General features: G+C 42.7%; 1 protein-coding gene across 2 annotated transcripts in view; it reads left to right on the forward strand.

Moving 5' to 3' along the window:
* LOC135102761 (protein MTSS 1-like) overlaps nucleotides 1-15,000 on the forward strand; it is a 136,416-nt gene that overhangs the window by 10,220 nt on the left and 111,196 nt on the right. For both annotated transcript variants that reach the window (XM_064008280.1, XM_064008282.1), the window contains exon 2: nucleotides 12,145-12,206. In XM_064008280.1, coding sequence (XP_063864350.1) covers nucleotides 12,145-12,206 — 62 coding nt within the window. The remainder of the gene's footprint in view (nucleotides 1-12,144; nucleotides 12,207-15,000) is intronic.

Below are 15,000 nucleotides of genomic sequence, written 5' to 3' on the forward strand. Positions count from 1 at the left end.
AGAGAGAGAGAGAGAGAGAGAGAGAGAGAGAGAGAGAGAGAGAGAGAGAGAGAGAGAATGTGTGGATGAGTAATCTGGTAATCTTTTCTAGGAATCCCAGTCACAAAGAGAGAAACCACACGAAGACTTACAATATTTTTTTTTTTCCCGGGAAATTCTTAAATCATGTAAGAAAACGTGACTGTCTTTTTAAGTGAAGGATTTCTGTCACAATGGGCGTGTGTAGGCAGGCGAGGCGAGGAGCAGGCCGCCTCACCACTGAGCTCCAGACACGCACCACCTGAAAAACTGGGACCATTCTCAAACATTTGGACTTGTGTCGACTTTTCAGTAATTCTGGTGGAAATAAGTTATTGGGGGTTTTTGCAAGTGTTCCATGATGAGTGCCGTGATTGTGGGATTTTGAGGCGTATTTTCATGATTGTAATGATTGTGGTTTTCAAGTGTGTTTTCATGAGTCTACAGTAGTTACAGTTTGACAGAGATAAGGCACGTTATTAAAAGAGAGAGAGAGAGAGAGAGAGAGAGAGAGAGAGAGAGAGAGAGAGAGAGAGAGAGAGAGAGAGAGAGAGAGAGAGAGAACCAGACTAATTCTTTCTGTGGTGTTTGAAATTATGGGCTGTGTTCTCAAGTCGTCACGGGGTCTTGTCTCTGATACTTTCAACTGTTCAGATACATGATTTTCAGATTTTCAAGGCTGTTTTCATGAGCCTAGTGCATGCTTAACAAATATTCTGAAATATATTGAAAACCTTACCAATTCTCTTTGTGGCCTTTGAAGAAAAAAACAAAGAAAAAAACAAAACAAAAAAACAAACAGCAAGTCCTTTTCCAAGCAGTTTCAAAATACAGGATGCACTTGATGTAATGCTGTCCAGGTAGCCCAGCCCCCGCACTATGCTGCTGTACATACGCTCTGCACATTAACTGGTATTATGTGACTGTTCTCTCATTAGGACGATCGATGTATTTATACACAGCACATTATTAGCCCGTATTATGTATGAAACGCGATGTTCTTTCTCTCTTTATGACGATTTTCAGTGGCCACAGAGATGATTAGTTTGGTTCTCAAGGGTGTTTCTTTTCATACTGATGATGCAGAATCTTTGTTAAACTGTCACACACACACAGACACAAAAGAAAAAAAATAATTGGGGGAAATCATGAAGACTTTCCAGGTAACCTCATGCAACTTTCATGAGAGACAGTAAGAAATAAACGTAATGAGACGCTTCAGTGTTTGGGAATATGAACCAATTATCAGACCAGCTACGTGGCGTTTATATCCTCCCAAATGAACAATAATAGCCGTAAATTACACTTTGTTCGAGAATTTGTCTAGAGTTTCTCACGTAAACTAGTGTATTAAAGTATAATTAATGAATTCAGACAGCTTAGAGAGGATATAATGATGAATCTCCTGTAAGCACCTGGAGGTAATTATGCTGGACCCAGGTGATATCACTACCGACTGAATATACTGCAATGCTGATCAGGTAAACTTCGTTGTTGATGTTAAACTTGTCATGATAAACTTGGCTTGAATTGTAGTGTTGTCCAATTAAAACTTCGATGATTGTTAGGGCGATCAGGTGGAGGCGAGCTAACATGTAGTGGCGACCAGGCAGACGTAACTCCTCCATGCGATGCCGGTCACATGTGTTTACAGCTTCATGAATACAAACGGTGCTGATTTGCTAAGGTTGCGACTCATTGAATACAAACATTGGTGGTTAGATAAACTTAGACTTAGTGAGGACAAGCAATACGTATCAGATAAACCTAAGACGTGCTAAGGACAAACAAAGCTTATCATAAACGTACGGCTTCTGAATACAAACATTGCTGATCTGATAAACTTAACGATTATCTGAATGTAAACAAGACTAATGAACTTGGGACTTGCTGAATATAAACAAAGCTTAAACTCAACAGTGTTAACCAAACTTTCTCGAAAATAATTGTTAAGTTAATCAAGGTTGTCTTTATGTTTAGATAATTAGAGTACAAGACAAATAAACATCACAGCTCGTTATGACTAAAATTAGCCAGACATTTTTTTTACCGCTGACTGTAATGTTAACACGCCATTCAGTTTATACCTCAGACAGTATGCAGACTTCATAACATCACCTGTTGTTCGTCTAAAGAGTTAAACAGACCTATAAATGTAGTGGATACATAACTACAGATAATTACTTGACTCCCTTGATGACAGAGGATATCCGGAAGTTAGATTTAAAAGAGATAGGAAGGAAGTGGTTCTCAAAAAGGTTAGGTGAATGGAATAGACTCGGTAATCAGATTGTTAGTGCTGAGTCATTAGTGAGCTTTAAAAAGATCAGACAAATATATGTATGAGGATGATAGGTGGAAATCGGTAGGTATGCTTCGTGCACGGACTGCCACGTGTAGGCCAGACGGCTTCTTGTGGCTTCCCGTATTTTCTTATTTTCTTAAACCCTCCTTTAATAGAATCAACAGTAAATAAAACTCAACTAGCTATACTGGTGAGCTTGCCTGGTGAACACAATGGTGGGTTGTGTGAAGGCTGCCCCGCCCTGCACCACCCTCGTCTGCCTGCCTGCCTGTCTGTCTGCCTGTCTCCCTGTCTGCTTGCTTCATCCGGGACGCCCATGCAAAACTCACGCGCTTGGCTAACACTCGTGCCGGGAATGCTAAACCCGAGGAATGATGTGTTGTAGCGCGGCAACTGCGGACAATAGCAACACGATAGACTGTCTGATTGATTCTGCAAAGTTGTTAAGTTGCGTAATTATTATTTTTTCCCCCAGGATTTGGTGTGCAGTTGTCAAATAATGATGCCTTGCTACAGAAGGGTTTAATTCGATTCTGCAGCATTACGTTGTGGGTTAACTGTCCTTAGTGTTGGCTGTATATTTATTTATCTATTTGTTTATCTATTTATTTATTTTTTACGTTTGATATTACTTTTTTCACGCGTTTTTCTATTTATTTTTGTACTACTACTGCTGCTGCTGCTGCTGCTGCTACTACTACTACTACTACTACTACTACTACTACTACTACTACTACTACTACTACTACTACTACTACTACTACTACTACTACTACTACTACTACTACTACTACTACCACCACCATATACTATTACGAAATGGTCTCAGAAAACACACACACACACACACACACACACACACACACACACACACACACACACACACACACACACACACACACACACACACACACCATCCAAACATCCTCCTTTACCCCTTCTGTGACACTAATGGTGGACGCAGGATGTCACACTTAGCGCCATCTGGTGACCTCTGCAGCGCTTTGCCTTCCTTCACACGAATCACTGCATCGCTCTCTTAGTCTGCACGTGGCTTGTCTGCGTGTGCCCGTCCGGTTAATTGTGTCTGTGGCTTCAATTTCATTTTTATTTATTTACTTCTTATCTTTTTTTGTAAATTGGAGAGACCGGAGGAGTTTGCTTGTAATGTTCCTAATGTCTCAAAGAAGGATGGTTTAGTCTCTGCTTGCTTAGGCTCCCTGTAAGTTAAAGGGCTGTTGTAAGTTGTGGAGGACAGGTGTCAAGGTGATGTGCAGGGATGGTGGTGCTTGCAGTGTTGGGAAGATGTTGCTCCTATGTCATTTCTTCCTTTTTACATTGTTGTCTCATTTTGTTTCTTTTTCTTTCGTATTTCTTTTTTTTTTCCTGAGGTAATGACTGGGTGAATAGAAAAATGAAGATGATTTCCTTCTTCCATCGCTGTCTCGTTTTGTTTCATTTTCCTTCGTGTTTCTTCATCTTTTTTTTCCTTGGGTTATGTATGACCAGGTGAATAGAAAAATGAAAATGGCATTCTTCTTCTGTACGGGGAAATGTTGTTTCTCCTTCATTTCTTCCTTTTTCCATTTTTGCCTCATATTCTTCTTCATCCTCCGTGCTGCGTCTCTTCTTGGTGTTTCTTGGGCCACGATAAGATGAAAAAAAAAAGAAAAAAAAAATAGGACCTCTTTCATGCTAATAAAATACAGTACACCATTACGTTATTCATTGCGTTACTGAGAATTTAATAACATGTTTGAAACTCTAAAGAATCCCAGCTTAAGCTTACCGAACCTAGCGTGACCGAACGTAGTAAGTGGTACCATAACAAACTTTTATTCTGTATGTACTTTTTTTTTTTGTAAGTAGTCCAACCGAAATTGTGACAAGTTTTCCAGCGACTTTTTATTTATTTTTTTATTTAATGATTTTTTTTTTTTTTATACAAATTCGTGTGGTATATATATTTATTCTTTTATGAAGTTATTTTATTTTATAGAATATCGGGGAGGGACGGGAGACTGGATGGTGATATAGGATAGTGTGTGGTATGGTGTAGTGTGGTGATGCGGGGAAAACAGATATGGTGGTGATGGTGATGCAGGAGAAAGGGATTAACATGGCAACTGGTGGAGATTGCGTTGTGCGGTGGTGGTGATGGGTAGGAATTTGATAAGGCCGAGGGCACGAGTGATGGTGATGCGGTGGTGAAGGATATGGTGGTGTGTGGTGCGTGATGGTGATGGTGGTGGCCTCGTCAGCCTCCTCCACCCGTGGGATTATGCGGAAGCGTGCTAATTTTTTGGGCGTGAGTGGTTAGGTGGTGGTGGTGGTGATGGTGGTGGCGGTGGTGGTGGTGGTGGTGGTGGTGGAAGTGGTAAAGATGAAGGACGAAGGTATGACAGATTTGGATTATCAATTGTTGTTGTTGCTGGTGGTGGTGGTGCTGTTTTCATTGTTACTATTACTACTACTATTACTACTACTACTACTACTACTACTACTACTACTACTACTACTACTACTACTACTACTACTACTACTACTACTCAAACTGAAGAACATAAAGAAAACCCACACCTGACAATCCCTGCACAAAACAAACACAGTACGTACCTATCTCCATCTATCATTCCTATTCATCAAGCTGTTTAATCTCCTCTCTAAGCTCGGACAACCTATTACCGAGCCTGATATTGAAGTCTGAACCGCTCTATACTACAACCGAATTCTTCCTGCCTCCCTTCAAAATCTAACTTCATCAAACCTGAACTCGTTACTTGTTGATTATTGCTAACCCTAAGGATGTTGTCTCCGTCCCCCTCGTTATATTCCTTATGCCAATTAAATGCCTCCATCATCAGATCTCCAGGCCTCTCTAACGAATGTAAATTTATAAGATTGGATGTCCTCTTCGGAATTATACTACTAATACTGCTACTACTACTACTACTACTACTACTACTACTACTACTACTACTACTACTACTACTACTACTACTACTAGATACGCAGCCAATGTAGAATAGCATATGAGAGAGAGAGAGAGAGAGAGAGAGAGAGAGAGAGAGAGAGAGAGAGAGAGAGAGAGAGAGAGAGAGAGAGAGAGAGAGAGAGAGAGAGAGAGAGAGTATCACTTTCCCTTTCCTCATTTCTTCTCCATCTCGTACGTACATCCCTCTCCCTCCCTCCCTTCCCCCCTCTCTCCCTCCTTCCCTCCCTTGGCGTGATTACCTACTCGTCTCCCCTCTTTCTCCCCTCCCCCCATCCCTCTCTTCCTCCCCCGACGACCTTCCCCCTCGTGTTGCTTCCCTCGCGTCGCCTGTGTGTGTGTGTGTGTGTGTGTGTGTGTGTGTGTGTGTGTGTGTTTAGATAGGCAAATTCGACGTGTGCGTAGATTCTTCCTCCTCCTCCTCCTCCTTCTTCTTCTTCTTCTTCTTCTTCTTCTTCTTCTTCTTCTTCTTCTTCTTCTTCTTCTTCTTCTTCTTCTTCTTCTTCTTCTTCTTCTTCTTCTTCTTCTTCTTCTTCTTCTTCTTCTTCTTCTTCTTCTTCTTCTTCTTCTTCTTCTTCTTCTTCTTCTTCTTCTTCTTCTTCTTCTTCTTCTTCTTCTTCTTCTTCTTCTTCTTCTTCTTCTTCTTCTTCTTCTTCTTCTTCTTCTTCTTCTTCTTCTTCTTCTTCTTCTTCTTCTTCTTCTTCTTCTTCTTCTTCTTCTTCTTCTTCTTCTTCTTCTTCTTCTTCTTCTTCTTCTTCTTCTTCTTCTTCTTCTTCTTCTTCTTCTTCTTCTTCTTCTTCTTCTTCTTCTTCTTCTTCTTCTTCTTCTTCTTCTTCTTCTTCTTCTTCTTCTTCTTCTTCTTCTTCTTCTTCTTCTTCTTCTTCTTCTTCTTCTTCTTCTTCTTCTTCTTCTTCTTCTTCTTCTTCTTCTTCTTCTTCTTCTTCTTCTTCTTCTTCTTCTTCTTCTTCTTCTTCTTCTTCTTCTTCTTCTTCTTCTTCTTCTTCTTCTTCTTCTTCTTCTTCTTCTTCTTCTTCTGTTTTACTCGTATTCATATTTTCCATTTTTCATGTTGTTTTGGTCTTTTCTTGTTCTTGTTTTAATCTTGTTCCTGTTCTTCATTTGCTTTAGTCGTTTTCATATTTCCGCTTTGTTTTTTTCTTTTCCTCCTCCTCCTCCTCCTCCTCCTCCTCCTCCTCCCCCTTTCCCTTTTCTCCACCTCTCGTGTTTACTCTTAGAAGTGGTATTAATAATGTAATGATGAAAGGGGGACAGGACAACCAGAGAGAGAGAGAGAGAGAGAGAGAGAGAGAGAGCGAGAGAGAGAGCGAGAGAGAGAGAGAGAGTAAAAAAAAAAACACGAAGAAGGGGGGAAGGTCTGTCAATATGTTCCCTCCCATACACCCTTCCCCTCTCCCCCTCTCTCTCTCTCTCCCCTCTTTCTTTCCCTCTCCCCTCGGTAATGCATTTTCTCCCTTTTAGTATGGAGGGTATAGATGTTGTAGGCCTAACGGTGTTGTTGGGTGGTGGTGATGGTGAAGGTAATGGTGGTGGTGGTGGTGGTGGTGGTGGTGTAGCTATGGTTAGTTAGCTAGTCTCTTATGTTGATTAGAGAGAGAGAGAGAGAGAGAGAGAGAGAGAGAGAGAGAGAGAGAGAGAGAGAGAGAGAGAGAGAGAGAGAGAGAGAGAACATAATGACATAAGGGAAGCTGCAAGAAGTCGGTGTACACGTGTCAGTCAGTCAGTCAGTCAGTCAGTCCCTGTATCAAACCTATGTACTGTATATCCCCCTTTCCTTCCTGTCAATAACTCTATCTAATCTCTAAAGCTTCCTATTCACTCTGCACTAACAACTTGATATACTGAGTCTGTCCCAGTTACCTAAGACAATTTTAGGATCAACTTATTCGTGTCTTTTAAAATGAACTTACCTCTCGTTCTTTGTTTTTCTAATGTTTTTGTTCCTTTCAGCAAGCTTGAGAGAGAGAGAGAGAGAGAGAGAGAGAGAGAGAGAGAGAGAGAGAGAGAGAGAGAGAGAGAGAGAGAGAGAGAGAGAGTCAGTCAGTAAAAAAAAGTCTTATGTACGTAAATCTCTCTTATTGTGTAAACGTGTATGCGTTCACTCTTACACACACACACACACACACACACACACACACACACACACACACACACACACACACTGCTTGGATGTAGTTATATTTAGCTTCCTTTTGAGGGCTTATCCTTCCACTTAACCCTTCCCTCCACTTCTTCCTTCCCTCCACTTCCTTCAGAATCCTCCCCTCCTTCCGCCCCCCGTCCCTCCATCTTTGTTTTTTGTTCTTCATTTCTTCTTTTATCCCCTTCCTTTTTCTTTTGTCTTATTTTGTTCTTCTATATTTTTGTCTCCTTTTCCTCCACTTCCTCTTTTCTCATGGCCTTCTTTCATATTCCGTTATATTTGTTTCTCTTCTGCGGCTTTTCTTCCACCAATCCTTCATTCCTTTTTCACGCCAAGTTTCTCTCTCTTTCTCTCCTTTTTTTCTTCCTATCTTCTTCCTTCTCTTCCATTTACTTCCATTCTCCCATTTTGTTTCCTCTTTTTCCTTTCCTTCTATCTATTTTTTTCTTATTCTTTTTTTATAATTTTCCTTTTTCCTCGAGTGTTTTCCTCCATTAAGGGAGACAAGAAGTGAGGTTTTAGTTTCCCTTGTGATTTCCTTCCCAAACTTCCTTTTCCCCACTCCGTAACCTCTCTCTCTCTCTCTCTCTCTCTCTCTCTCTCTCTCTCTCTCTCTCTCTCTCTCTCTCTCTCTCTCTCTCTCTCTCTCTCTCGTAATGGCGGCGTTTTATTGTTGTTGTTGTTGTTGTTATTATTATTATTATTATTATTATTATTATTATTATTATTATTATTACTGTTATTGTGTGTGTGTGTGTGTGTGTGTGTGTGTGTGTGTGTGTGTGTTTCTGTGTGTTTGTGTGACTTTGATCTTTTTCATTAGTTACTTTTTTTTTCCACCGTGTAATGATTCTCTCTCTCTCTCTCTCTCTCTCTCTCTCTCTCTCTCTCTCTCTCTCTCTCTCTCTCTCTCTCTCTCTCTCTCTCTCTCTCTCTCTTTCAGATTCCATTAAGGGCGAGGTTACCGTGATAAAGTACTGATATCATGGCCCCTTACGAGGAGAGAGAGAGAGAGAGAGAGAGAGAGAGAGAGAGAGAGAGAGAGAGAGAGAGAGAGAGAGAGAGAGAGAGAGAGAGGCAGTTGTGTAAAAAGAGACGTAATTGCATTCACTTTCATGGGAAGGATGTGTGTGTGTGTGGGGGGGAGGGGGAGGAGAGGGAGGGGGAGGGGGAGGGGAGAGCAAGGCAAGGGTGGGGTCGTTTTGCTAGTAACTAACTTCCGGATTGTCTCGTTGTTGTTGTTGTTGTTGTTGTTGTTGTTGTTGTTGTTGTTGTTGTTGTTGTTGTTGTATTGTCTTTGGTTATTATGGTATTGTGGTCGGTATTGTTTTCTCTCTCTCTCTCTCTCTCTCTCTCTCTCTCTCTCTCTCTCTCTCTCTCTCTCTCTCTCTCTCTCTCTCTCTCTCTCTCTCTCTCTCTCTCTCTCTCTCCCTCTTCCTTCCGTTCCTCTCCCCTTCCCTCTCCCTTCCATCCCCTCTCCACACTTCCTTCCCTTACCTTCCCTTCCCTTCCTCCCCTTCCACCACCACCACGCCCTTCACTACACCCCCGGTACCCATTAAGAGTATAGGCAACTGAAGGCTGGGCACGCCACTCTGGGAGCCCTTGGTGGGGAGAGAGGGAAATAATAGTGGGGGAGTGAATGGCTCTCAAGATAGGAAGAAAGGAGAGAGGTGGAGAATACTGTGTGTGTGTGTGTGTGTGTGTGTGTGTGTGTGTGTGTGTGTGTGTGTGTGTGTGTGTGTGTTTGTTATTGCCTTCACTTTATGGTCGTTTTTGTGTATGTACGTACGTAGCTTTCTTCTTTTCTTTTTTTCTTCTTCATTTGCTTTAGTCATATTTTTTTTATTTTTATCTTTTTGATTTGTTGTTGTTGTTGTTGTTCTCGTCTTTTTCCTCTTCCTCCTCCTCCTCCTTCTCCTTGATACGTTGCAAGAGAAGGAGAAAAAAAAGTACTGTTAGGTTTTGATGAGAGGAATTGAAGTTGTAGTGATGGTAAAATTAAATACAAGTGTACTTTTTACAAAAATTTTTATAGCTCTGATGGGAATTGTTCATTAGGTGAATGTGTGTGTGTGTGTGTGTGTGTGTGTGTGTGTGTGTTTCGAGGAAGGACATAAATATAATGAATAATAAAGCGTAACATGGGGGATGAATATTTCACTTGTGTGTGTGTGTGTGTGTGTGTGTGTGTGTGTGTGTGTGTGTGTGTGTGTGTGTGTTTGGTAGCCTAAGAGAAAGAGAGGCAGAATATATTGAACCAGGATTGAAATACCTGTTTAAAGAGTAAGAAATAATCCTTCAGATTCACCATAATTGGCAGATTCACCATAATTCGCTTACGTGTGCGTGAAGTTAGTTTGTTACTGGCTGAAATAAATAGGTGGATAGATAGGAAGATAAATAAAACCTTCAAATAGAGAGAGAGAAAAAAAAACACACACAAAGAACAGTTTTCATTTTATCAATTCATTTAGGTAAATTTGTTAATGACTAAAATATATGAATGAATAAATAGGTAAGTAGTAAATAAAACTTCAAAAAAATATATAAACAAAGAAGAGTTTCCATGTAATTTATTTATTTATTTACCATTATATTCTAGAAGGTTCAGCGCATGTAGGTGTGTAAGACATCTTTGTAACAACTAGGAATGTTAAGAATAAGACTTGTGTTGCTCAAGATTTGAAATATTTTGGGAAAAAAAATATCGTGATTCAGATGATGAGTGGAATTAAATTATTATAGGAAAGACACGTAATGAATGTGTGAGAGAGAGAGAGAGAGAGAGAGAGAGAGAGAGAGAGAGAGAGAGAGAGAGAGAGAGAGAGAGAGAGGTGAAATATCGTAGGCAGCGCGAGTAAATTGGTTTTTCCTTTTCTCTCGCGCTATTGAGTTTCCGAGGCGCTATTTAGCTTCCCTTTCTCCCCTATTGTCTTACCGTCAACTTTTCTCTCTCTCTCTCTCTCTCTCTCTCTCTCTCTCTCTCTCTCTCTCTCTCTCTCTCTCTCAATAAAAGCCATAAGACGTGAGCTAGAACTGAAATCAGGCGAATAGTAGTAGTAGTAGTAGTAGTAGCAGTAGTAGTAGCAACAATAGCACAGGTGTATCGGCCGCGTCAGGTTGTATTGATCACCTTGAATCTTACCTTCATTACATACCTGCGTACACCTGAATCTTGGAGGGGTGTGACGTCTTAATTACTGACGGAAGGTGGCTTGTTATGTAAAGCGGCGGGATCCAAAGGCACCTGTTGTGAGCTAAATAAGGGGATTTGAAGGTGTTGGTGAAAGGGAGGGTGGGAGAGGAGAGGGAGAGAACGTAAAGGGATTTGAGGTGTTAGTGAGAGGGAAGGAACCGGGGAGAGAAGATAGGGGTGTTACAGTAGGAGGTGTTGGTGAGAGGGAAGGGGGAGGAGGGAGGAAGGTAAGAGGTGGTAGCAGGCTTTGATACTTGAAAGAAACGTGGGTGGATTTTAACTTTTGGTGTGATAAGTAGAGGGGGTTGTAAGATATATGGAAGAGGGGAGGGAAGGTAAAAGGAAGTTTATTGAATGTAGAAACGAAGAAAATAGTAAATATGGCACTTAACCTAATCTGACCTACCTTACCTAACCTAACCTAACCTAACCTAACCTTACCTAACCTAACGTAAGCTAATCTAACCCAGCCCAACCTAATTCAAGGAAGGTAATAGGCAATGTATAGAATGTAGAAAGGAAGAAAATAGTAAATATGGCACTTAACCTAATCTGACCTACCTTACCCTACCTAACTTAAGCTGACCTAACCTAACCTAACTCAGCCTAATTTAACGTAACTTTACCTAACCCAGCCCAACTTAATCGATACCATAAAAAAACATTATGTGCTGTTTTGAGATTTTTCTGTTACATTATTAATTGTCTTTGTTCCTGTGACATTTTATCCTTTCCTTATATTTTTTTTTCTCTTTGGTATTCATTCTTTTCTCTGTGGTATGGAAAGGCAGCATACAGAAGGGGATTGAAATATTTATGGGAGAAGGAGGAAGAGGGATCAGATGTTGGTGTGCACTTGTAAATAAAAAGTAGGGGAGTATATTTGAAGGTTTAGTGAAAAGTAGCACAAGGAAAAGAGGTGTGGTTTGAAGGAAGCATGAATTAATGGAGCGTATGTATGTATGTGTGTATGTATGTGTATATGAATGACGTTTTTGGTGTGTGAGAAAAGAATACGAGATGAGTGTGAATGTGTTTGTGTCGTGCATAAACTGTATAAACTCTGCATTTCTTTGTTTAGTGTTTAGATGCATTTGTGTGAGTGTGTATATATATATAACTAGTTGTGTGTCTGTCTGTCTGTGTGTTTGTGTGTGTGCCTTGGTTTGTTCTTGACATTTGAATGTAGATGAATCATGCTCTTTTAACTCTCTCTTTCTTTCTGTCGCCATCACGTGCGTTTTAAACACTTCGGCATGTGTGTGTGTGTGTGTGTGTGTGTGTGTGTGTGTGTGTGTGTGTGTGTGTGTGTGGTGTCATTCTTTCCCGTCTTCATTCCCTTTGTTAGTTTATTTCGTAATTAACGTACTTACCGAGTGTCTCAAATCTTATGTGTTTACTGTCCCTGATTCACCTTTCAATTTACCTGTGCTAACCTCACCCAACCTAACCTAACCTTTGTGTTGCAGGGGAGCGGGCCCATGTGGGAGGACTTCCTGACGCGGGCCAGCAAGCTACAGCACGCCCTCAAGTGAGTACCACATGAATCTTTGTCCTCCGGTGCCTCCTTCAGGATATAACTCTCTCTTGGCCTCGTCTCGTGTTCCTGTGTCTCGGTGGTTGCTACAGTCAGCCTGGCGTCTCTCGTGGCCAGTGGAGCAACTCTTCCTTCCCTCACATCATTGTTTTTTGCCCACCACACACACGACCTACATTCTATTTACGGTCTTGCTTTGGCTTGTCGTGGGGTGGCGTGGCGTGAGGGTTATCTTTGCTTCTTAATCTTCATTGCGCTATGATTACAGCTGTTTGTCTCTTTTATCGTTCTTTTTTCGACTTTGATGTGCCTCTTGCCTCAGTGTCGTTCCCAGAGTTCCGTGGGTGAGTGTTGCTGCTGAACGCTGAGAGTCAGGACAGGCGCGCGCGCGCGCACACACACACACACACACACACACACACACACACACACACACACACACACACACACACACACACACACGAGGCTCACTCAATTCTCTTAACTCGGTTGGTGTTGCCACGCGGAGGTTCTGAGCAGTGTCCCCGCGTTGTGCACTGCCCGCTGTTCCCTGTGCTGACTCAAGTGTTGGCGGCACCGCGAGACAGCTTGACGCGCGGCACTGAAGCCTGAACGCGGCTCTGTGACGCACTGGCTCTATGTGGTACAGCGCCGTGCTTGGTCGTCCCCTGTGATCGCGAGCCTCCTCCCTTCTGAGAGTTTAGACTCAGGCCGCCATGGTCATTGTGGAGGGCGTGAAGGTCGGCGTGGCGGGGCCTCATCGGTCTCAGCAGGTGGCGGAGTCGGCAGGTCGCGGGGTCTGCTTGTTCTGTTCCGCCTGAGCAGCAGCACAGCCGGGCGGGGCAGCGAGTACCGGTCTGTCTGGGAGGGAATTGTGCTACATTGCCCTTGTAATGCACCGCCTGTGTGTGTAGTGCTGGCTTCGAAATGAAAATGCATCGATGCACAGACACAGTGTAACAGTCCAGGAGGCATTGAGGTGCAGGGCTTGAAGCTCACGGTTTGAAGCCACGTAAGTGTAGTCACATTTTGCGGATATATATATATATATATATATATATATATATATATATATATATATATATATATATATATATATATATATATATATATATATATATATATATATATATATATATATATATATATATATATATATATATATATATATATATATATATATATATATTTTTTTTTTTTTTTTTTTTTTCACTCATGAATCAAGCACTTGGAGCAAAAGCGAGCGATGGTGTCATCAGTGAGATGAGATCGTGAATTTGACGTAATTTAGTGTGTCAGGTTCGATAATTATTGCAATCATGGAAATCACATGTTGCGCTTGAGTGGTTCACGTGAAAGGGCACAGTGCTGGACGTCCAGGGGAGGGGAGGGAGGGCAAGGCGGCGTGCGGCTAGGCCCGGGGCGTGGTACGGCAGGTGGACGGACCAGGAATGGCGGGGGTGGTGTGGTCAATCTGGTCCCGGTAAAGACCAGTCTGGTGAGGCGGGGCGCTGGGGATGGAGGGGCGGGGGTCACGCCGTGTCACGAACCGTCACGTTCAGTCATTGTATGCCGGGAGGGATCGGGCGGCGGGGCGGAGCGGGGCTGGACGTGCTGGGTAGAGGCTGCGGCCGTGTTAGGCCCCACGAGAGGCGGCGTGACCACGTGGCGGGGCGAGGTGCAAAAGACACCACGACGCACACAAAGATAGGACTGGAGAGAGAGAGAGAGAGAGAGAGAGAGAGAGAGAGAGAGAGAGAGAGAGAGAGAGAGAGAGAGAGAGAGAGAGACCAAGTAAAGGACAGGATCAAGCTAAAGATAGAAAAAAAGAAAGAGTTATTTTGACTTACAGAAAAAGAAACCCTTGGTAATGAAACACTCGTGGCGCAGTAAAATAATGCCTGACTGGTGCTAATTGTCCAGCGCGGCCATTACTGCGCCTATTACACAGTACACAGCTACGGGAGGGACCACCACGGAAATACACACCAACGGGAAGAGGCGAATGTGGAGGAGGAGGAGGAGGAGGAGGAGGACGAGGAGGAGGAGGAGGAGGAGTGGGAGTGGGAGGAGTGGGCGTCGTCACACACCAGCAAGCACCCCACAAACTTTCCGTCCCTTTGCTAGATAACCCGTCCTCTCTCTCTCTCTCTCTCTCTCTCTCTCTCTCTCTCTCTCTCTCTCTCTCTCTCTCTCTCTCTCTCTCTCTCTCTCTCTTTCTTTCACTCGTCTCCAGCTTAAGTAAATGTAATGATGTGTGTTAAATGAAATGATTCTGTGTGTGTGTGTGTGTGTGTGTGTGTGTGTGTGTGTGTGTGTGTGTGTGTGTGTGTGTGTGTGTGTGTGTGTGTGTGTGTGTGTGTTCCGCGAATCCAGTGAGACAACATTCAATTAATCAGAGAGAGAGAGAGAGAGAGAGAGAGAGAGAGAGAGAGAGAGAGAGAGAGAGAGAGAGAGAGAGAGAGATGGATGCATCACTCCCTTGCTCGGTTCCTCTCCCAACGCGCGCGCGCGCGCACACACACACACACACACACACACACACACACACACACACACACACACACACACACACACACACACATATTAGAGCGCGTCAGCAAGCCCTACCTTTTGGAGAGAGAGAGAGAGAGAGAGAGAGAGAGAGAGAGAGAGAGAGAGAGAGAGAGAGAGAGAGAGAGAGAGAGAGAGAGAGAGAGAGTTGCTGGGATGAAGGGAATGAGGGAGGGTTAGAAGTGAGAGTGAAAAGGGTTGAGGGAGAGGTAGAAATGGGTAAGGGAGAGGGGAA

The sequence above is a fragment of the Scylla paramamosain genome, chromosome 1, assembly GCF_035594125.1.
Source record: "Scylla paramamosain isolate STU-SP2022 chromosome 1, ASM3559412v1, whole genome shotgun sequence".
In the NCBI taxonomy this organism is placed as follows: domain Eukaryota; kingdom Metazoa; phylum Arthropoda; class Malacostraca; order Decapoda; family Portunidae; genus Scylla; species Scylla paramamosain.